General features: G+C 39.5%; 1 protein-coding gene across 2 annotated transcripts; it reads left to right on the top strand.

Annotated features, from left to right (window-relative positions):
* The first annotated feature begins 387 nt into the window (after window positions 1-387).
* Window positions 388-22616, top strand: Tmem33 (transmembrane protein 33). 2 transcript variants are annotated; one of them, NM_001034198.2, is made up of 9 exons: window positions 388-526; window positions 684-753; window positions 3631-3725; window positions 4158-4345; window positions 7206-7273; window positions 8408-8541; window positions 17961-18044; window positions 19842-19962; window positions 20889-22616. In NM_001034198.2, the coding sequence occupies exons 2-9, from the start codon at window positions 709-711 to the stop codon at window positions 20892-20894; spliced, it is 741 nt and encodes a 246-aa protein (NP_001029370.1). In that variant the 5' UTR covers window positions 388-526; window positions 684-708; the 3' UTR covers window positions 20895-22616.
* The last annotated feature ends 1860 nt before the right edge of the window (window positions 22617-24476 follow it).

The following is a 24476-nucleotide window of genomic DNA, read 5'->3' as shown; positions in this document are numbered from 1 at the left end:
TGATTTCCATTTACTTTACTGTTTCTGAGAAGGTCAGTGCTATATTCATTTTTTTTTCTCCATGCGTAATGTCTGTCACATAGCTGATTTCACTAGTGCTTGAGCTAGTGAAACTAAACCACAGGGTTTAGTGAATTCCTGTCTGGAGAGATCATAGATATTTCTGACGCTTCTGTATACGGAAGTAGAGAGATTTTTGAAGTTCGGAAGCCAGAAAAAAAAATTGCCTGAGTCCTGGATAAAACGAAAATTGCCTCGCTGGTTTCACTTGTACATTTCCGTGCCAATTGGCTCTTAGGACAGGTGGAACAAGAAGAAAAACTGCATTTCCCGTCATGCCTCTGGAAACCACTCCGGGTGACTCCCAACGTCCCGCCCGACTCACGCGGAAACGAAAGGATCACTTCCGGTTTTGCAACCCCGGGAACCGGCGGCGTCGATCGGCCCTTTAAGGCCTTACTCCGAAGCTCCGCCTTCGCTTGGGTCTTTCTAGAAAGGCAGCTTTGGTCTGGACCCAGCGGGACAGGTATTATCCGGCCGCCGTAGGGGGACTTCTGCGGCCGTGTGCTGCACGGGGCTGGGAAGGTCCATTCCTCTGGGGGTTTGGGGTTCCAGCCGGCTCGGGAAACAGGTCGGAGGATTGTCGCCTGGCACTGACGTTTTCCTCTTCTTTGCTGTCGCAGTGTCCCGGGCTCCCGTGTGTCTTCCATGGCGGATACGACCCCGAACGGCCCCCAAGGGGCGGGCGCTGTGGTAAGTAAGCAGCCTGGTGGCCCGGTTTCAGAAGCAAGAGTTGGCGAGGAGCAGGAAGTGTTGAGAGGGCTAGAGCGTTCTAGAAGCCTCTGCCTGCCGGACTGGGGTTAGGGAGTGGAGTGCGGGTGGAGAGGAGCTCTAAGTTTGTTTCAAAAGCGACCACAGGCAGTTCTGGATCCGGTAGCCTTCACCTGTCAGCTGGGGATATTGGGCCTCCTTGCCCCTTCCCACACCCCGGTTTCCGATCGTCTTCGGACCTAAGGTTGAAGCTACCATTTGAGGCAGAGGCTTCAACCCACACGCCTCGGGGTGCGTGTAGTGTTGCCCTTTGTACTTACTTTAGCCTTTTAAGAAATCTTGCGAAGGAGAGAGTGGTGTGTTTCTTCGGTTAGTCGTTTACTGGGAGGAATACTGCCCTTTTGTGAACTTTATAATTAAAGTTAGTTCTGCAGTTAGACCCGGGGAGTTTTTGTTCTTTAGTCCTTAAGTTGAAGTTTAGATTTTTTTTAAAAAAGCGTTTTACAACACCCCCTGTATACATGCATTTACTTTGCTGACCCATTTGGAAATTCTTGCTAACCCACACATATTTTAAGTATTGTTTTCCTCTTCACTACATTTGGGCAATTTAATATTGATGCATGTTAACCTAATTTGTTGTCCATGGTCAGATTTCCTTAACTGTCCCTTGCCTCTTCCCCTCTTTGGGACGCAGTCATTGCATTTATTTTTTATTTATTTATTTTTTTTCCGGAGCTGGGGACCGAACCCAGGGCCTTGCGCTTGCTAAGCGCTCTACCACTGAGCTAAATCCCCAACCCCATAGTCATTGCATTTATTAGTCTTATCTCATTACTCACAGTCAGTCAAAGGAAATTCCTCTATTCTCTCTCTGGGCTTTGGAGACACAGCTAGTTTCAAAGGTCTAGACCCGTTTTGCAGAAGGATCCAGAAACTGAAATTTCGTTTTGATTGTGCCCTTCTCAAGACACAAGAACCATTTTGTGTTGATTCTTTCGGGAATTCAGGGGTGATGTTTAAGGTGATATCAACTCACTTGCCAGTGTAAAAGTAGATTGTCCCCTTTATAATTAAAAAGCCTAATACATTGAAACTGAATAATTTTTCCTCAAGGCTTGAGGCCAAATATCAATTAAAATGTTGTTGTTGTGGAACTGTATATATCAGGCAGTTCACTCTAGAAAAACTTAAACCAGCCTTTTAAGCTTTTGTTGTGTAATAGAGTGAACATATATACAAAAGACCTAGATGAAGGGCTAGGCTCATGTTTATAAGTTAGTGTTGCTTTTGCAGAAGATCCTAGTTCAGTTCCCAGCACCCACATTAGGGAGCTTACGATCACCTGTAAGTCCAGCTCCATGGGGATCCTCTGGATTCCATAGGTTACTGTATGCACCTCACACGTACAATTAAAAATAACAAAATCAAATCCTTAAAAGTAGATGTCTGGGGGTTGGGGATTTAGCTCAGTGGTAGAGTGCTTGCCTAGCAGCCGCAAGGCCCTGGGTTCGGTCCCCAGCTCCGAAAAAAAGAAAAGAAAAAAAAAAGTAGATGTCTGAAATAGATAATTCAGTGGCTTGTTAAGGAATGAAAACCCTACACAAATACTTAATTTATTAGGGAGTATCCTGTATGGCAGTCGGAGGACAACTTACTGTTATAAGTTCTCTGCCTCTGTGGTGGTCTCGGGGTTTAACCTTCAGTCGTCAGTCTTGGGAGTGTGTCCTTTTACTGCTGGGCCCAGCAAATGGATTGTAAAGAGAAGGCTCTTAGCAAACTGAGCATGGAATCTAGATTACATCCTTTCGTTTGGCTGCTGCTATTGTCAACTAAATTTAGTACCATCACAGTATCATAGCTGAGTCCAGATAGGATAAACTAGCAGCATATTTTATTCTTGAAATTACTAGTATGTAACTAAAAGGCATGCAATAAAATACACTTGAATTTTTCCTAAAAAAAACTTTTCATGGACAAAAAAAAAAGGTGAAATTGCATAAAAGTAGTATTTAAAAACTTGAGATAGATGCATAAATGTGTTTCAAAATCATCTTATTGGAAGCCCATCTAGAAACAAAACTCCACCACATTTAATGAGGATATGTATTGTGAGACTCCTTTTACTTTATATACCCATGTATGTTTCCGTATATTAACATCTTTGAGCATTGTAGTTAAGAAAATGAAAGCCTCTTTAGGAATTGGTATGAGATACTTGTTAGTGCTAAAGCAGATTTAAGTTCTTCTTTCATGATAAGCTTAATCTAGGGCCACTGATAGCAGGGTAAAACTTGTATGGAGCCTGTAGGGGATGCAGCGTACTATGATCTGAGAAGCAGATAGCATTTCATACTTGACAGGCTTATTTCCAGTGCCTCGGCTGTGCTAGGCCCTTCAGGGTGTACATAGACAAATAGCCTACAGACTAATGAGTTCTGTGCCAACTATTGCAATGAGTTTTTGTTATGGATTATTTAAGACAAACCTAGTATTTGATGCTTTATTCAGTTCTGAGTCCTATTTGGGTTTGAGATTTCTCTAAGAATAGACATCATAGTTCTCTTGAGAGCCATTAGTTGTTACTTAAAGTTGTTTTAAAGTAGATGGAGCCATTATTATAAATGTTGAAATAGCACAGAAAACTTTACTGTCCCGATTTTTTTTTCTGGAGGGGCCTCTCATGCATATGTGTGACAGAGACATTAAGCAGCGTGAGTTTCCAATTAATGATCTACAAAAGCCAATGTTACAAAGGGTGGTTACCGCAGTCCTTACAGGAATAAAAAAATGCATAATTTGTCCTTAACATTATCTTTGGGCTTAGTTTACCCTAATTTTCTTATTTTTTAAATCTAGCAATTTATGATGACCAATAAGCTGGACACAGCGATGTGGCTGTCTCGCCTGTTCACAGTTTATTGCTCCGCTTTGTTCGTTCTGCCTCTTCTTGGGTATGTATTATCATATTTCTGACTGGGAGTTGTTCAGTCGGCATCTATGGACTGCTTCTTAGCTCTACAGTCATTAGACTGTCAATAGGATTAAGACTAACACAAAACCCGGTTAAGGCAGCAGTAATCCAGTAATACCAGTTAGGACGTTTTATTTCTGGTTTGTGTGACTACTTACTGAAGATCTAAGGAGACCTGGATGTCTTGGGTTGAGAAGTTCTTTTTAAGCTGACAAAAGAAGCCTGCTTTATCTTAATCAGTTGGATGTATATTTGAAGGACGTTTCCCAGAATGTGGAGTACATTTGTGTAATGTGTTTTCTATTAACAATTAAATGATTTAGGTGTTGTGCAATTATGATGCAATCCACAAAGGAGGAAGAGTCGTGGTAGCTGTTGATGTCTTGATAGCTTTTCCTCTGGTAATTTGCAGGTTGCATGAAGCAGCAAGCTTTTACCAGCGTGCTTTGCTGGCCAATGCCCTGACCAGCGCTCTGAGGCTGCATCAGAGATTACCACACTTCCAGTTGAGCAGAGCATTCCTGGCGCAGGCCTTGTTAGAGGACAGCTGCCACTACCTGCTGTACTCACTCATCTTCGTCAACTCCTACCCAGTTACAAGTATCCTTTCAGAGCCGTGACAGTGGACTTTCTCTGTTGGAATTCTGTCCCCAAAATTTGAAATGTAAACTCTGTAGAGCTGTTTTGTGAATTTAAACTTCATCTCAATGTTCTTGGCTCTTGTCGACCTAGACATTTAACAATTTCCATTCAAGGCACACACATATACATGAATTCAAAATTTAAATTTTTATTTCATTGACTTAATATTTTGGTGGAAAGATGCAAATTTTATTTTACGTACATATATGAGTGTTTTGCCTGTGTATATGTATGTGATCATATATGTGCATGATGCCAATGGAGACCAGAAGAGAATGGTAAAACCTACAACTGAAGTTGCAGGCAATTGTGAATTACTGTGTGGGTGATGGAAATCGAACTCAAGTCCTCTGAACAGCAGCCAGTGGTCTTAATCTCAAGCCATCTCTCCAGTCCTATAAATATGTTACTTAAAAAGAAAAATCTTTGACTCACCCAGCTTCTAGTGAACTAGGCACAAAAATTAATCTAGAAATGACTTAGTAAAATAAATAAAGTGAATGCAGTCTGCTATACATAAAATAGAAAGGACATTTATGCTAAGTATAGTAGTATAGGCCTGTAATCCTAGGAGGCACAGGTAGGTTTAAAGCCAGCCTGATTTACATAGCTAGTTTCAGGGCAGCCAAGGTTTCATAGTGAGACTCAAAAACAAAAACTCGTCTCAAAAAACAAACAAACAAAAAAAAAAACCTAGCGAGTTGACCCAGCAAATTAATTCTTAGGAGTCGGGAAGAGAAGTACTGAGTGGTGGCAAGAACATAAACTAGTGAGGTAAGAAATGCTAATTAATTCAGAAAAGAAAGGGGGGAACTACAGCAACGTGGAAAGGGGCCCAAAGGAATCCTACATCTGCATTTGGGCCTTTGTTCTTAATGTGGTACATTGTCCCTGCCCTGTCAGTGACTGGCACTTAAGAATACAAGGGTAGCCTTTTCACCCCTTATCTTTTCTAAATAATTTAAAAGTGACATTGAACCAGGCATGTAATCGAAGCACTTGGAAAATCAAGGCTAACCTGGGCTTCTGTGAGATCCTGTCTCAAAAGCCAAAAGTTAGAGAGAAAAAGAGTGACATCAGAAACTAAGATGAGTGTTGTAAAGATTTGTAAACTGTAGGCAGTTAGGGATAAATTCCTCATACAAATCTCCTTGATCTCCATGTAGCCATTTGACAGAGAAGGAAATGGCCTAGGAAGATGAGGTTTGTGCGAGAGCCAGAACAGGAACCCAAGGATCTTGGCTCCTAGCTGAAGGAAGGCTGTACTTTGGCATCGCCTGTTACTGAATTAGGCTTCAAGTTTGGCGGTGTCAGAGTTTAAGCTGAATTATTTAAACTTCAGCAGAGTTTCACATGGGCTCTTAAAAGGAGAAGCTTGTAGTTTTCAAGTTTTTAAGGAGTCTGATTCACTAAGAAGTTTTAAACCAGACATGGTGCTGTATTCCTGTAATCCCAGCCCTGGGAGGCTTCAACGAGGAGGAGGGAGAGTCTGAGGCTGGCGTAGGCGACAGGGAGGACACAGGTTTCTGTTTAGATTCTTCTAAGTTTGGGCAGAGATGCTTAGTGGTGATTGGAATGAGGTTTTGGATGCTAAGTAAGTTAAGGTTAAAATGAATTTGATACTCAGATTATTAGCATTTAGCAATTTCCATCCATGCCATACCTTTACCTAGACAGAAAAATAGAATGATTCATTTCAAGTCCTGTTGTTATCACAGAGAACATCTTTAAAGAAAAAAAGATTTTTATATATACAGTGTTCTGCTTGCATATATTCCTGCAGGCCAGAAGAGGGCACCAAATCTCATTAAAAAATGGCTGTGAGCCACCATATGGTTGCTGGGAATTGAGCTCAGGACCTCTAGAAGAGTAGACAGTGTTCTTAACCTCTGAGCCATCTCTCCAGCCCTGTAGAAAACATCTTAAGGCTAGTTTTTTACCATTCATCATTGATAGTCTGTCATTTACTATTTGACAGGTTTTCTGTTAACAACCTAGCAAAAATTGGAGGAGATCTGTATCCACTGCTTTCTTCTGAAATGCTGAATGAAAATTGTGTATTTACCCACAGTGTAAGGCCATACCATTGGACTTAATATAAAAATTCCTTGCTTATTGTAGATTTTATGCAATCTGAAATATACAGTCTTTTTTTTTTTTTTCCAAAAAGTAGAGTTTCTCAAAGTAATGGGACTTAAGCCATTAACTTTTGTCCACAGTGTAGATTCATAAAAGCACTGTAGAAGACTGTGTTTAAGATCAAATTGGTACACTGGAGAAATGGCTTGGCAGCTAAACGGTCTCACCGCCCCTGCAGAAGATCCAGGTTTGGTTCAAATACCTATAATTCCAGCTCTAAAGGATCCAGTACCCACTGGCCTCCTAAGGCACCTGCATGTGTGTGGTGAACATAGATTCCTGCAGGCACACACAGCTAAAAGTAATAAATCCAAGAAAACCAAATGTCTATTGTGGGGTAAAAACTGTATTCAGTCATTTGAGGTGGCCTGCAGTATAGTTTTATTTAGGAAATATTTGTAGTACTTTACTAAAAATGATTTGACTTTGCAAATAGATGGAAAGATTTAGAAAGAAAGTTACTTCCTTCTAAGTGGCAAAACTTCATTTGATTCAAAGATGAAAGAAAAGTTAAACTCACAGTCAAGTGTTGATTCAGCTTTACTTTGCACATAATACATAGCTATGTGCATATGTGTGCATGGTGCTCAGAGTCGTAAAGCATGTACACGTGTGAAAGCATGTACACGTGTGCACAGTGCTTGGTGATGTGAAGGCTTTCCTTAATGGCTTTCTCCAGTGAGTATTTTCCCAGTCTTGTTATTTTCATTGCTTCATGCTGCCACATACACTAAGAAGGTCCTGGATGTAAGTAAACTCTTTGTGTCTTTGGCTTGAAGATTGTACGTAGTTGGCATGAGCTTGAGTTTCAGACAGTTTGCCTCAAAAGTCCCTGTGTTCTCCACAAACTTTTGTAGATTTTTTTTTTTAGATTTGAAGATTATATGGTTGAAATATAACAAAATTTTATTATTTTATAAAGTATTATTTTATAGAGAAAGGCTTGTTCTTAAAATTGCCTTCCAGTTCCCTGAAGTTTGAAATATGTATGTTCACTAAGGTTTGACAAGTAGGCAGAAATCTCATTTTCACTGTCACTAACTTATGCAGCATAGAACCATGGGAAGTGTGTGTATTGTAACTTTAAGAGTTGTTTTCCTGAATTTTATTTTATTTTTTGAGGCTGTCTCTTTATACAGAGTCCCTGGCTGTCCTGGAACTCTATGTAGCCAGACTGACCTTGACTCACAGAGATCCACCTACCTCTGCCTCCTGAGTGCTGGGGTTAAAGGTGGGCACCACCTTTCTTTATTTCTTTATTTCTCTAGCCACAGGAGCACTAAGGATTTCATAATCTGTAGTGTTAGTTATCTAAGGGTCACAGGTATTTTAACTATTGCTGGACAGTCAGATTTTTGTTACAAATGGGGAGAAATAACCACTATTTTTTGTGGGGAGGGTGGAATTTAACTTTCCGTGGGAAATAAAGAGTGACAAAATGTGTTGACATGTTTTGGGTTCTCTTAAGAAACATAGACTAAAGCAGGGAAGTACAACGAGCAAGTTCGTAAAAGTTACTTTGAAATCCTTGGCCTTTGGTTGCATTACCTGTTAAATATGCTGATTAAATAGACGGTGAGCCTTCCGTGTTCATTAGTTCTTGAGTTTGACCAACCATAAATCAGAAGTATTACCAAAAATAGTGTCTGTACTATACAGGCTTTTGGTATTCCCTAAACAGTACAGCGAGACAATGGCAGAGCTTTTGTGTCACACAAGGCTGTAAGTGAGGCAGAGAGGGGTCACTGTTAGAAGGTGAGTGCGTTGTGTGTGCACGTGGTGCCCTGTTAGCGAGCACCCACATACTTTGGTGCTAGGGTGACTGACTTGAGTTGTTAGAGATGCCTCGTTACCTCTAATGCTTTTTTTCTTTTGTTTTAGGCAAAGGGTTCAAATAGTTTACCTCTGTTGAGATCCGTCTTGGATAAATTAAGTACTAATCAACAAAATATTCTGAAGTTCATCGCTTGTAATGAAATATTCTTGATGCCCGCTACAGTTTTTATGCTCTTTAGGTAAGAATTCAAATATGCTGATTTTGAAGGATTGATAGTAAGTGAGCATAAAGATACCCACAGATTTCACTCACAGAATGTCAGTGCTGCCTTAGAAGAGTCATTGAGGGATTTGTGTTCTCCTGACCCCCAGGGTTTAACAGCCTTTAGAATTATTCTTTGACATTTTATACACGTGTATATTATTTTTACTGCCATGCCACCCCCATCACTCTCCTCTTTTCTCTTGAGACCCTTCCCCACAAGCCCACACTTAGATGTTCGATTATTAATTAAATGTATTTGTTAATAACTTAATGCATGTGTATAATACACGTGACCCACCTGTATTTCCCTCTCATCCTTCTCAATATCTGTTCCTCCCGACAAGCACCTTCCTGTATTTTTGTTTTGTTACCCACTGAGTTTAGACCAGGGCCATCTGTGCGCCAGAGCTGTGGAACTATCCACTGTGGCATGGCAGGCTCACCAGTAAGTGTACAGTTGAAGAGGATGGCTCCTCTGTCCCCAGCAGCCATGAGTAGCCCAGGGACAAGGACTTTGTCTTATATACACTGTGAATCATCATTTAACTCTTACAAATTAATTTTTGAAAAGTAATTTTTAAAATGCTACATTTAAAAGAGTTTTTTGTCTTAGTTGGGGTTATTGTCACTGTGATGAAATACCACAGCCAAAGAAAGCGACTTGGGGAGGAAAGGGACTATAGCTCATAATTCCTTGTCATTGCTCACCATCGGGAAGTCAGGCAGGAACCTGGAGGCAGGATCTGATGCAGAGGCCATGGAAGGGCTTACTGCGGCTTCCTTAGCCTCTTTTCTTAAAGAACCCAAGACCATCAGCCCAGGGATGGCACCGCCCACCATGGGCTGGGCCCTCCTCCACCAGTCACTAATTAAGAAAATGCCCTAAAGGCCTGCCTACAGCCAGATCTTCTAGAGGCATTTTCTCAACCAAGGTTCTCTCCTCTTGGATGACTATAGTGTGTGTCAAGTTGGCATAAAATTAGCCAGCACAGTCTTGGACTCTAGTTCAGTTCATTCTTGGCCATAATTGAGATGATATTCTTTTCTTAAACTAAAAGGAAACATTTTTAAAGTATAGTCTTACAATGACAGTTGCCTACAGTTGTGAACATATTTTGTAATCTGGAAATAATGAGTGAATAAAGAAAGTTTTCTTTTGAGAGGTAGAATATCACAGCCATGTTGGTCTCTCTATTGATAATTTTGCATTTAATTCTAACTGTGTCCATATCTACCTGGATGCTTTATAGATAAGCTAATAGGGGTAGCTAACCTATTGGTTTTCTGGGCCGTGTTGTCATCTATGAACTCATGATTGATCAGAGAAAAAGCCCTGCACAGGATTTAAATAAGGTCAATGTTGAGTGTGGACCTGATCTTCAGTCGTTGGCTGTGCTGTCCCACATATGGCCTCCCAGGCTGAGGATGAGCACGCATCTCTGCTAAGATAGCGTCCTACAGTGAATTCTAGTCAGGCTCTGTCTTCTCTGGTCCACAGTAAGCAGTTTCATGTGTTTGCATGTGTAGTCCATTCAGAAAATACATGTCTGTAGAAAGCATACCTAGGGTGGGGTGGAGGGTGTAGCTTTGTTCTTTTATTGTTTTTACTGTGTGCTGTGGTTACCATAATGCATGGATTATTTGCAGCTTGATTTTCAGTTAGGATGTATTTTTATGATCTATGTGTTGACATCTAGAGTTAACATTTGTTTCTTTGAAAGTATACATTGGGGCTGGAGAGATGGCTCAGTGGTTAAGAGCACTGACTGCTCTTCCAGAGGTCCTGAGTTCAAATCCCAGCAACCACGTGGTGGCTCACAGCCATCTATTAATAAAATAAATAAATCTTTAAAAAAAAAAGAAAGAAAGTATACATTGTTCCTTTGCGTTAGTATGTTCCATTTTATTACCTTGGGGATGGATAGTTGTTCGAATTTTTAGTTTTTCAGATAATGATGCAATAAACACCTTTCTTAGCTTGCTTATACATGTGTACCACCAGTCGTTTTTTCAACATAGATATTAGAATTAATTTTTCTGTCTTTAGGCTAAATGCACTTTGTATTTAATAGAACCACACCAGATGTTCCTAAAAATATCAATGAGCTTGTCCAGGCACTGGTCTGTAATCCCAGCATTATGGAAGCCAAGGCAGAAGATTTCAAGCTCAAGGCCAGCTTAGACTGCATAGTAAGATTCTTGTCTAGGAAAAGAAATCTGTTTACTTGCTTTTCATAATTTTGCTCATTTGTATAAGTTATTGTTACCGAGTATAAAATTTTTTAAGTGTTGACTGACCAATGACGTTTTTATATATTTAACTGTCTCCTTCCTTCCTTCCTCCCTTCCTCCCTTCCTCCCTTCCTCTCTTCCTTTTCTTCCTTTCTTGTACTGAGGATTGAACCCAGGACCTGGCATTGCTTCATAAGCACTATGTCACTGAGCCACAATAGCCTCAGTCCATTTCTTGTTGTTGTTTTTGTTTTTTCTTATTTTAAAACAAGGACTCACTAAATTGCCTCTGCTGGCCTTGAACTTGCAACCTGTATCTTCTTCCTAAGTAGCTAGCTGCAAGCCTGCACTAACAGACTCACTTTCTTTAGTAATCTCTCTTCATACCTCTTACAGATTTTTCTATAAATTTGTCAGTTTCAGTTTTCAAAGTTACTCTTTTCTGAAGGATGTCATACAGGTGAAGGCAGGTACAAGATAAAAAAGGCCTGTCATTGGACAAGAAGGAAGGATGGGTGGGAGAAGAGTTTTAGAGGGAGGGGGAGACTGGAGTGAGGCAGGAGAGGCCACCAGGAGAACATGGAGGCTGATGTTAAGATTCCTCTCTACACATTTACAGGTTGTTATAAAATATTCTTAAGGGATGGATGTGTACAGGGTTTTGAGGTCTAGATTAGCAAATTATATATTATCAATTGGATCAGAGGTTATTGTGTTGTGTGTTCTTTCATGTGGCGATTTAAGTTTAAGAGAGTTTGTAGTAGTGGAGACACTGGGCTGCCATGGAATTGAGATATACATTTCTGGCGTGGTGGCAACCTGCCTTGGGAACTAGATAGGTAGAGAGATTGTTGCCAGGCTCAGAGGGAAGCCTTGGGCAGTGTGATATGGGATGGAGCAGAGTGGGTGAGACACTTTGCTGACTGAGGTGAAGCTATCTACCAGATATCTTGGGGCACTATGGTACTGGACCTAGTACGGGGTAAAAGACACCATTTTTTTTTTTATAATTTTACAGCAACACATTTCTCTGTGAATTCTAAGGTTGCCGTATGCTGCTCAAGTTGTGGCTCTCAATAGTACAAGGCTTAGAATGATAGACTAAAAGTTTTCATATATATATTTGTTTAAGACAGGCTCTCTATGTAGTCAACTATCCTGTAGCTTACCGTGTCGAAAGGGATGGCCTGAACTCACAGAGATCCTCCTGCCTCTGCTTCCCCGAGAGCTGGGATTTAAGTTTGTGCCACTATACTTGGCTATAAAAATTTTGTTAATAGGTGGTGTTCTGATCTAGACTAGTGGTGGTGTTCTGATCTAGTTGGTAAGACTTTTACTTGTCTCTGAACCTTGAATTTTCTCATTTAAAAGGAGATACTACCCAGCATATGTAAGGCTTTGTGTTTAATTTCTAGCACTGTATTAATTGAAACAGATAAATAACAAATTCATTTCCTAAATGTGTACTGGATGTAGCCACATTTATCAATTATTAGCTCCAAAGCGCTTATACCCTAAAACATGAAGTCTTAGTTTAGAATTATAATAGGTTTTAACCTCATTGAGAACAACTCAGTTGAGCTCATTAAGGCATTTATTTAACACTGTGGACCAAGATATCAGCATCTTAATTGTCAAGAGTTTACCAGAAATATTTTTAAAGATAATTTTTCACTAGAATTTATTCCTTTAATCAACTAGTGTGTGTGTGTGTGTGTGTGTGTGTGTGTGTGTGTGTGTGTGTGTGTGTGTTTGTGTATGGTGTTATACATGTATGTTTTATGTGTGTATAGATGCTAGAGGTTGATATTGAGTGTCTTCCATTATCACTCTCCACAGTTTCACTGAACTGAGAGCTCACCATTTTGCCTAGACTGGCTAATAGCAAGCCCCAGGGCACATGAACTCGGGTCCTCACGAATGTGCAGCGAGTACCTTAGCCGCTGTTTATGAGTCATCTCTCTCATCTCTTACCCTTTGGCTCCCAGCTTGTCCATACTCCTCTTCCCTCCCAGCCTCTGATGACTACTGTTTACTCTCTTCTTTGAAATCTGCTCTCTAGCCACTGCATTTGAGTGCGTGTTTAATCTTTCTGTCTCAGGTGTATGTACTTTATGTTGTGTGAGTGTTTTATCTGCATGTATGTGTACTGTGCCTGGTGTCCACAGAAGCCTGAAGAAGCCATGGGACTGGATTTATGGATAGGTGTGAGATGCTGTGGACGTATTTTACAAGAGTAGCAAGTGCCTGTAACTGTTGAGCCCTTTTTACAGCCCCACTTGTCATTTAATATCCTGTTGAGTTCCATTCATTTTTTTCACTAAAGATGATAGTGTCTCATTCTTTAGGACTGACTATCATCGAGCCATGTATGTATAGTATGTATAGTTAGGACTGTGTGGCACATTGTCCGTGCATCTGCTGATAGACAGCGCCTTTGAGCCTGTATCCTGGCTGTGATGAGCAGTGATGCAGTAAGCATGGACTGCACAGGTGACATTGACGCTGCTGCTCTCATTTCCTTTGGATGCTTGCCCAGAACTGGGGTGGCTGGATCCTGAGGGCCTTGCATTATTTGTCCCCTTTCCATGGTGTTGGGACTAGTGCACATTGTCACCTGCCACACACTCATGTATTAGTTTTTCTCTGCATCCTCACCACCACTAGTTGTTTTTTGTTTGTCTGTTTGTTTTTTGGGGTTTTTTTTTTTTTGCTTTTTTTTCATAATCCCTAATGGATGAATTTGTAAACTGCTTTGAGTAACATGATGTTTTAACAATACTATTTTTCAATGCATAAACATGGAAGCCTTCTGGTTTCTGGTTTTGTGTGTATTTAATGTTGTTCATCAGTATTTTATAATTTTAATTACTTTATAAAGTTTATTTGTCTTTGGGGATCAGGTCCACAGCTTTGATAGGGCTCTACCACTGAGACACCTTTCATGTGCAACATTATATTACATATAGAATACTTAATAATTTAGTATGTAACTTAAATATTACCCAAACCATAAAATTAAAGTGACCATGCTATCACTACTCTATATGCTGCCTTCATGGCAGACACACTGATTAGTAGAGGCCGTATTACTTAGAACTCTGTATTTAAAGATAAACTACAGTCCGAGTTTATCTTGTACGTGCATGCACATATGTGCAAAGACAGATAATCATTGTAAGTTTGTTTGCTTCTCTTCATTCATTTTAGCTCTTCTCTTTTTTTTTTTTTTTTTTTTTTTTTTTTTTGGTTCTTTTTTTCGGAGCTGGGGACCGAACCCAGGGCCTTGCGCTTCCTAGGCAAGCGCTCTACCACTGAGCTAAATCCCCAACCCCTTAGCTCTTCTCTTCTCTCTTCCCTCTTTCTGCTTCCCTATGTTACTCCCAGGTTTTGGGTTATGAAAAACAAGGCCTCGTTTTGTAGCACAGGTTATTCTTGAAGCAGCGCTCCCACCTGTAATTATTGAGTAGCAGGATGCTGGTGCTCCATCACACTGTTGTGTTTTTTGTTTCTTTTGAGGGGGTTAATCCTCAAACAAAAACCATGGGTGCTTATAGGATGTTTTGTATGGTAAGCGGGTGCTACTCTTAGCTATAGCTTTATTCTTTTTCCTTTTATTTTGATAGTGTTTGCTTTCTTTTTTTTAAGATTTATTTTATTTTTATGAGTATATTGTAGCTGTCTTCAGATACATCCAGAAGAGGGCATCAGATCTCATTATAGATGGTTGTGAGCCACCATGTGGTTGCTGGGATTTGAAGTCAGGACCTCTGGAAAGAGCAGTCAGTGCTCTTAACTGGTGAGCCATCTCTCCAGCCCCAGCTTTATTTTTATATTAGAACCAGTTTAAATATTCCTAAAAATAGGGAGGCTTGTTACATAATAGTAGGAAAGATTTTTTGGAATACTTGAAGCTGTAAAAGGAATAAGATAATTTGCACATTATCACATACATATTACATGCTAATATAAGTTAAAGTTGGTTAATAACAAAGTGTGTTCTCTGATATAATTTTTGGGTGTGTGCAAGAACTAGTACTTGCTTTTTTGTCTCACATTCATATTGTGTCAAAGCCTTCAAGAGTTGGTAAATAGTGAGTTATGAGGAGCATTAGGCTAGTTAGTCATTTTTGTGCACTCGTGTACATATGTTCCGCAAGGATAGATTGTGGAGAGTGTGTTATAAAGTTTAGAAAGGGCTAAGTTGGATAATGGGAAAATTGTTTTAATGAATGTTTTCTGTATTTTCTGTTACAATTTTCAGTTTAGAAAATTGAAAATTACTTCAGTCTATTTGTTGGGTAAAATATACATAACATTAGGTAATAAGCTTCTACTCATGTAAATTATTTTTATTAATAAGTTACTGTACAAATTGTGACTCCCTGCCCTCGTGGATCATTGGCTAATATCAGTCTTAAGTGGGCCAAGGGAGCAGACATGGGGGTGGTGGGTCTCAGAAGCCCTGTGAGCATGTAGGGAGAGGACACACCAGGACCAGCTGCAGGGAGGCAGATCAACTTTACTTGGGGTCATTCAAGGCCTATATAATTTTGGGCAACTGGGGTAGGAATATTCAGGATGGGCAAAGGTACTGACGGGTTGGGGTACCAAAATACCTCATTAGCACGGGGAAGCATTTCAGGAATCTCAGGTGCTAGCTGAACGGGTTCTTATCAGAAGAAAGGAAGTTGAACCTGTAACCTAACTAAGGCTACGTGACATTCTTCAGGTAGAGGTGTGGGGGTTTGAACTCCCAGACAAGGTCAGAGAAGGGAAAGCCCTGCCAGTGAAGGGAATCTTCTGTTATATGCTGAGCTATCCAGACTGTATTAGATTTCTGCCTTAATTAGTAGAGTTTTCCCACACAAATTAGAAGAAAAGGTTAAAAATAGTGACTTAAAAATTTCAATTATTGTATATGCCTTCATATTTTTCTTTTCTTTTTTTCTTTTTTTTTTTCCCCTAATCTTTTGTTGTTGGGTTTTTTTCTGAGACAGGGTCTCACTATATGACTGTGGCTGTCCTGGAACTCACCATGTAGACCAGGCTGGCCTAAAACCCCCAGAGAACTCCACCTGCCTCTCCTCCCAAGTTCTGGGATTAAAGGTGTGCATCAGTACACCTGACTTTAAAAAAGTTTTTTTTTATTACATCAATTTTTGTCTGTGTAAATGTGTAGCACATGTGTAGAGGCCATAGGTCAACTTTCAGGAGTTTCTGTCCTTCCATCATGTGGTAAGGATTTTTGTCTTGGTGGCAGCACCTTACCAGCTGAACCATCTCTCTGCCTCACATTTTGCTTTTTTAGAAGGTTGGCCTCTAAGTTTTTCTCCACCTCACTCCCCCACCCTGCCTTTTTTTTTTTTTAAGAATAGAGTTCAGTGTAGGCAAGCTAGCCTCAAACTCACTAGATAGCTAAAACTCACCATCTGGCTGCCATCTTTTAAGTCCTGGGATTATAGGTGTGCTGCCGTGTCTGGCTGCCCATTATGTATTTTTCATAGCCAAGATTTTTAAATTACTAAATACAATATAATTTACTAACTGCTGCTATATGCAGTTATATGCATAGTTCATCCTCCTTCCTAGCCAGAGTCTTCTATGTGCCTGGTACATGCTCCATCGAGCACTGAGCCATGTCCACGGCCCCATTCCTTGTTTTTAGTTATTTGAATGTTTTAATACAGGTAGTTTTTTAAAGAAAGAATTCCAGACTTGGAGTTTCATGAAAGACACATATACATGCCTCTGGAGGTATTAGAATTATGTTTTTTTTTTAAGCAAGAATACTAATTATTATAGGCTATGTCAGTGTATTAGTATAGTTTTGAGTTTTTATTTACTCATATAAAATAAACCTTTCTTCATGTGGAGCATTCTTTTGAGCTTTAAAACTTGGGCTGAGGTGCTGGAGAGATGGCTCAGCGGTTAAGAGCACTGACTGCTCTTCCAGAGGTCCTGAGTTCAATTCCCAGCAACCACATGGTGGCTCACAGCCATCTGTAATGGGCTCTGATGTTCTCTTCTGGTGTGTCTGAAGACAGCTGCAATGTACTGATATAAATAAAATAAATAAATAAATCTTAAAAAAGAAAAAAAAAAAAAACGGGCTGAGCAGCGGTAGTGCAGGCCTTTAATTGTAGCACTAGGGAGGCAGAGGCAGGTAGATCTGTCAGTTCAATGCCAGCCTGGTCTATAGAGGGAGTGCAGGACAGCCAGGGCTACACAGAGAAACTAGGGGTTCTTTGGGGGGAGGGGTATAAAATCTAATTGTAAGTGGCATGTGGTATGACATATGCATGTAGTCTCAGCTCTCTGAATGCTGCAGTGGGAGACTCAGGAGTTATAGGCCAGACTGTAACATATTGTGACCCTGTTTTGGAAAACAAAACATTGAGCCTGCAAGATTAGACAGGTAATGGTACCTGCTTGCCAGCCTGACAGTCGAGAGTTTGATCCCTGGAACCCAAGGAAACATAAAAGGAGAAATCTGACTTTACAAACGTTACCTCTGACCTTCACACAAAGATACCCACATCACCACACAATCAATCAATCAATCAATCAATCAATCAATCTCTCCCTCTCTCCCTCTCTCCCTCCCACCTCCCTCTCTCCTAAAGTTACCCTCTGACCTTTACAGATACCCACATCACCACACAATCAATCAATCAATCTCTCCCTCTCTCTCTCCCTCCTTCCCTCCCTCCCCCCTCCTAAAGTTACCCTCTGACCTTCACACACAGATACCCACATCACTACATAATCAGTCAACACACTCTGTCTCTCTCTCTCTCTCTCTCTCTCTCTCTCTCTCTCTCTCTCTCTGGCACACACACACAAATAATGAACAATTTTTTAAAAGTACCCATAAAACCTTTGATTTTATCAATTGTCTCTGCTAATTATAGAGGTAATATCTAATATTTTCTGAGTTTTAGTATATAAAATTTTAATATGAATATATTTATAAAAACTTAATAAATAACATTTTGTTCTCTTCTTGTCATTTATACCCTGTTTCCTTTGCTAGAGTGGTTTGTGCCGAGATAAGTCATTGTACTGACCATTTGATAGACATTTTAAGTTGCCTGTAATTTCTGAATGTATATATGAACTAGCAGTGTGTATTCATCACTCTTGTATTTTTTATTTCAGTGGTCAAGGAAGTTTGCTTCAGCCTTTTATATATTATAGATTTCTTACTCTTCGATATTCCTCTAGAAGAAATCCCTATTGTCGGTAAGCTGTGGCTAACTTAAATCTCTTTTGTTTAGTATAGTGTCCAGATATAGTATTTATGACTCTTAGAAATTTCTTAACTAGTAGTTTAGAATTTAGAAGGAAGAAGTATCTTTGCAATTTAACTTATGCTTTAAAACTAAAAAAAAAAAAAAAGCGTAGTTTTGCAGCAGCCAGTCAATTGTTGACTCACAGGCCTCCATCCTGATAAATGCACTCTTTATGTTGAAATGCGCTTACTACCCCTACCCCAGCAAACAGCTCAGCAGCACAGGGCTCCCTAGACCTCTTGTTCCTGGAGCTGCAGCTGTCTGCTGTAGGCCAGTACCACAGTAGAGAATCGTGCCACATAATGCTAGCCTTACAGAAGATTGACGTCTGAAGGATGCTACTCTGAGTGTCTCCCACTTTTGCAGTACTGGAGGTTAGACCATTCAAGGATGGTACTTTATCTTTTAAGGTACTTCTAGTGCTTAGGGAATATGTGAAACGTAAGCTCCATTTCTTAAGGACTTTCTTAGTTGAAACAAAGATGATATGTAAAACTCACGAGTCATTTTTACAGTAGCCTCTCCGTAAGCATACTGTAGCTTCCTGTACTTTTTGTTACATGAGATTTAAAAAGCTCATAGCTATGCATGGTTCCAGAGTGCTCTGGAATCTGGCATTCTCTGCACTCGGGAGGATCCCAAGTTAAGGCACAGCGAGCAATCAAAATTATCCCTGAGGATCCACCAAATTGACTTCTAGTCCAGTGTACATCATTTTGTATATGATGTGTATGTGCGTATACATGTGTGGTGTGTAATGAAGGGTGCTTCCTGAGTAGCATAGGTCAGGCAGGCAAGGCCACTTAGCAACACAGCACTGTCAGAAACCACAGCAGGAAACTGAGTAAGATCACACAGGTTGTGTGGGCTCTTGGATAGGTTTCAATATGAAAAGAGCTAGTTTGATCAGTATCCAAGATTAAGTAATATTCAGTGAGTGTGCTCCATGTACTCATCATTAACTTCACTACAGCATTGAAACTCCGAGTGTCCAGAAAAGGTGTGAGAGAACATTTACTTAAAGAAACTGTAGGTTACCCATGTTACATAATTTTTCAGTTCTTTTTAGAATGATTTGAATTTGTCTGTTAATTGTGAAAACTGACTAACAAAGGAAAAAAGTAAATAATCCTTTTTAGATATAACTATACTTTTTAATGTTTTTATTACTTCTCTACTCAAAAAGACATTCCTCTGGGTTTCTATGATGAGAAGGGAGTCTTCATGTTACCCTGGCTGGCTTTGAAATCCTAGGCTCTCCACCTCCTGCACTAGCAGCTGAGGGCTAGGACTGACAGATGTGCATGGGTCCACCTTTAGTTTATTCCCTACGGTGTACTCGGGGTTCATCCTTTACTAAATGGTTTGGGCTCTATTTGTTTTGAGACAGGCTCTCCTCTCTGTGTAGCTTTGGCTGTCTTGAAACTTACTATGAGCACCAGGCTGGCCTCAAACTCAGAGATCTGCTTGACTCTGCCCAGCAAGTGCTAGGATTAAATGTGTTCGCCACTTCACCCAGCTACTTCTTGAAATTCTCTTTGGTCAGCTTTTTCTTCTGCAATTCTTGTTTGTTTTTTGTTTTTTGTTTTTTTTTCAGAGCTGAGGACCGAACCCAGGGCCTTGCACTTGCTAGGCAAGCGCTCTACCACTGAGCTAAATCCCCAACCCCTTCTTCTGCATTTTTTAGCATTGTTTGTATTGATTGACTTTTTCTTGTGTTTCTGAACAAAACTATCTTACCTTACAGGAACTTGTTTAACGAACTGAGGATTGTTGTTGAACACATTATCATGAAACCCTCCTGCCCGCTGTTTGTGAGAAGACTGTGTCTCCAGAGCATTGCCTTTATTAGCCGGCTGGCACCAACAGTTGCGTAGTTTAACATCTAGTTAAGCTGTGTTTAGAAGATTAGCATTATTAGCTGGTAATTCGGATAGGGGTCCTAAATTACAGGTCTAACACTGACCTCAGTTCAATTTACATGATTTATATCAATGCATCTCAAGTCAAAAATAATAATTTTCGTGGCATGTTAAATCAAGCCTTTAACACTTTGTGAGGAAATTTTACTGTCTATTACTGTCAGTGGTTACATGAGTTGTGTTTAGTGATGAATGTTCGTACATTGTTTTAGATGCTGCTGCGCCTACATCATGAAGTACATTTATTTCTTTTTTCTTTCTTTTTTTTTTTTTTTTTTTTTTTTTTTGGTTCTTTTTTTTTTCGGCGCTGGGGACCGAACCCAGGGCCTTGCGCTTCCTAGGCAAGCGCTCTACCACTGAGCTAAATCCCCAACCCCACATTTATTTCTTTTAAAAAGAATTCTGAAATTCATTTTACCCTAACTATTAACCCAAGTTATGTTTGGAATGAGTTCATTATGGTAATAGATGAGTTCAGTATATTTTGAAACTGTATTTTTCCATTCTGTAATTTTGGTTGAGATTTTAGGAGAAGCACATCTCCCTGCAGGTTCAGTTCACATTGTACTTGTGCTGCTTTCTAGGACAAATGTGTTCAGCTTGCACTATTATAAAGAAGTTCTGTATGCATTTTATGACCTGTTAAGCTTTCATTTCCATAAACCATCTGTGGCTTTGAATGATGTTTGAAAAGTGGTTTGACTGTAAACCTCTTTTGGATTAGATCTTTAGGGTCATGTAATCATTTACTCTAGACACAGAGACCTACTGACTAACTTTTATAAATGTCAACCAATAGATTATCAGTGTTGCAATAAAGTGTAGAACTATATAGTTCCAGAATGTTGACTTTAGTTTTCTTGGTTTCTTAGGCTTGAAATTTCCTAGCCATGTGCAGCAGCAGTTCAGAGGCCTTTGAAAGGATGTGATTGAAGACAGCATGTGATTACACTTGTATGTTCTGAAATAATGAAGAATATTCTGTAGATTACATGTTTATCCAGCAGATATGATTCAGAGGGTTTAATGGAGAGGGTTATGGGTAAGGTAATTATTGGGGAATGGGCCTGGGGAGTAGTTGAGGGGAGTAATGGGTGTTTACATAGATAAGTTGGGGGACTGAATGTATAATGCATCTGTGATTGAGACTGTATAACATGGTCAATTCTCTTAATTGAGTTCCCATCTATTCCTTTATAAAAGTCATTCTGATCCTTATTACTTACTGTTGCATGATTGGGAGTACTTAAAACACTACACAGTTTTAGTATACAGTAATGTAATGTGGCTTTTTTTTGTACCCAGTTCTATCTGCATGTAATTTGGATTTTTCAAATACATTCATTAGTAACTTATAATATCAGTTTTCTTTGTGTTTAAGTTCCTAATCTACAGAAAGGTGATAGTCTTGGAGTAGATTTCCAGAAAATACTACTTGATAGCTTAGCTTTAACCAGCTACTTTTATATTTTTGTAATATTTATCCACCAAGTTGGAGAAGCAACCTCATAATATCCAGTCGATTTTTTTATGTGTGCCTAGCCTCCTTATCACTATGTAATCTGATGGTTTTAAAAATACAACTTTGGGGGCTGGGGATTTAGCTCAGTGGTAGAGTGCTTACCTAGGAAGCGCAAGGCCCAGGGTTCGGTCCCCAGCTCCGAAAAAAAGAACAAAAAAAAAAAAAAATACAACTTTGTAGAGCAATAAAGTGACTATCTTGTTATGTAAACATACTGATTTCTAATGATGTTTTAAAGCATTGTCTGGAATGACAATTGAGTTATGGCAGCTAAAGGGATATTTATTTTGAAATGTTTTTTTCTCCTACATTTTTTTCCCCCAATCTTGGAACATTTTAGATTTACAACAGCTTCTAAAACAGTGCTGAGAGTGCCTGTGTCCCTCTTTCTTTCCTATTTTTATATTAGTATCTTTTAATTGGTAGGACATATATGCAAAGAAAGATATTAACCTCAGATTAGCTAAAGTACAAAATGTATTTGTATTTCACCAATTTTTCCATTTGTGTTGTACGTGTGCTGTATTTGTACCAGGATTGCCTTTTAAGTTTCAAGGCCTATCAATGAGTTTGTTCTTTATGATAATTGGTCCAAAAGCTTCCCTTAGAAGAGCCAATAATGCTGAGTTTAACAAGAATTTTTTTCTTAAAACTTGTAATTTCAAATGTTTAGTGATATAATCAAGACTCTTTAATGATATTGCAGAATTTCGTTTCTGATAACTTGTACTTGAATGGAGGTGTAGATTTGTTTCTTAAGGAAAGATACAGTATATAAATAATATTCTCAAGCCCATGAAAAGGCAAATTTTATAATTTGAACATTGCTAGATGTTAATTTGCATGAAGTTGTAGTTAGAAATCTTACCTTCTGTGAATATGTACAGTCAGCTGATCTGGAGTCTGCAGTTAGTGTTTCCATGTACACCTATCAAAACCAGGACATAGAATGGTGCATAAAGTGTGTGTTACGAAGGAATTTAACACTGTATAGCTATGCAGTTTAAAGGAAGTTGATTTACCGTGTAGAACATCTAGTGCTTTAGAAACGGGAATAAATAGTGCTTTTGGTTTTAAACCCTGTTGGTCTTCATACAAAGTCTTTGGTTTTCTAACAAGCATTCTACTCCTTCTGTATACTTCACCTCTCACCCAGTTGGCTGTATTTTAATATTTAAGCCACAGAGCAATTTCTTAAGTATAATTTGTATTTAAATTTCCTTGAAATAAAATTTCACTAAGGGAGTGACACTTTTGGAAAAAAAACGAGAATTTTAAAGATGAAGTTGAAAAGGAATGTCAAGGCAAGCTGGTAACAAGCCTGAAGTTCTGGAAAATTAGTGGACGCTATTACATAAGGGTTGCATAGTTCTCAGTAGATGATGACAAAAAATTGAATTAGGTTTGTAAGTTTAGTGACTATCCTGGATAGGAACATGGATACATTTATAGTAAGACAAAGCTAAGGCGAAATCTCTCAACATTTCAGATGGGAAAGCGAGCACCTGTGACTGTGGCTAAAAACACAACCACAACAACAAACGCTCAGCTAGTGTCTTGGAATTTGTATTGATTAACTCACCCAGGGAGAAAATAGCTATGCACAATGATCGATAGCTGTCCCTGTCCCCTTGGATAGTCCCCATTTCACAAGTTGAGTTAGAAGATTATACTGTGCTATGTAAGTGCTTAGTATACTGTAACACTAATTATCTTAGTTCTATGGCCCTTTAATGCAATAGTGGAGATGTTTGGTAAGTATTTACTATGTGTACTGGGAGATGGGACTGGGGATTGAACCCAGGGCCCCTTGTTCTACTACTGAGCTATATTCCCAGCTTTTGAGTACCCTTTTATAATAGTAAAATAGTCAAAAGAAGTGCACTGTCATACAAGCCAGTAAGACAGGGCTCAGTCTGGAGTGGCATGTGAGTTGTCTCTTCTTTTTGTTCTCAGCCGAAGTCATCCAAGTATATAAATTGTTAAGGTTATTTTTTCCCCTTTGTCAAGTGTTCAGAGAAATGATAATTTTTCTCATATAGAGAGATTGAATTTTATTTTTTTTTCATGATTATTTTGTAAGTACACTAGATAGAATCAGTTAAACTACAATTGAGATTTTTTTTCCCCTGGTCATATGAAAGCACTTGAGTGTTGGATACTATATCAGTAATACTACCTAGGTTTGAACGTCAAGTGTAGTTTATAAAGACAACATCTTCGTACTGCCACTGGGATTCCCTGGATCAGGGGATTCAACACTGGCAGTGTGTTTGTGTAGCTCAACAGACAGTATACTAGAGGCACTGCATACCTTTGGAAGCCTGAAGTTGTTTCTCAGCAGCTGTTTAATGCACATGGCTTTTTATACTTTGACGCAAAGACATTCTTGGAGCAGGTGTCAAGGATATCAGAGGAGCTGCTGAGAATTTGGAAGGTTTCCTGTTAATATGTTTTTTGTGATTTTGCAATGGCACTTAAGTGGCATGATGAATTCTCTCTGTGGCCTTCCTTTTGTGTTGTCCATGCTGTGCAACTGGTCCACATTGAGTATGAGTCAATGTGGCATGCAAGAAGCATGCAGTACTCTTTGTATCTGAAGTGGCTTTCTTAGAAAACCATAGGAAAAAGATTATTGATAGCTGTGTTTGCTAGAGTCTTTGAACGATTGGCTATTGTAGGAGAAAGAAGGGCACAAGAATCACTTCATTTCCCTCCCTCCCTCCCTCCCTCCCTCTCTCCCTCCCTCCCTATCTCCCTCCCTCCCTCCCTCCTTTCCTTCCTTCTTTCCTTTCTTCCTCTTTTTCCCTGAGACAGGGTTTCTCTTTGTAGACCAGGCTATCCTTGAACTCAGGGATCCTCCTGTCTCTGCCTCTGCCTCCCATCTTTTCTAGTTTTTTAAACGTACATTTAAAAAATAGGTTCAGCTACTAACCTT

The sequence above is a fragment of the Rattus norvegicus genome, chromosome 14, assembly GCF_036323735.1.
Source record: "Rattus norvegicus strain BN/NHsdMcwi chromosome 14, GRCr8, whole genome shotgun sequence".
Classification (NCBI taxonomy): Eukaryota; Metazoa; Chordata; class Mammalia; order Rodentia; family Muridae; genus Rattus; species Rattus norvegicus.
This window is presented reverse-complemented; position numbering and strand designations above follow the sequence as displayed.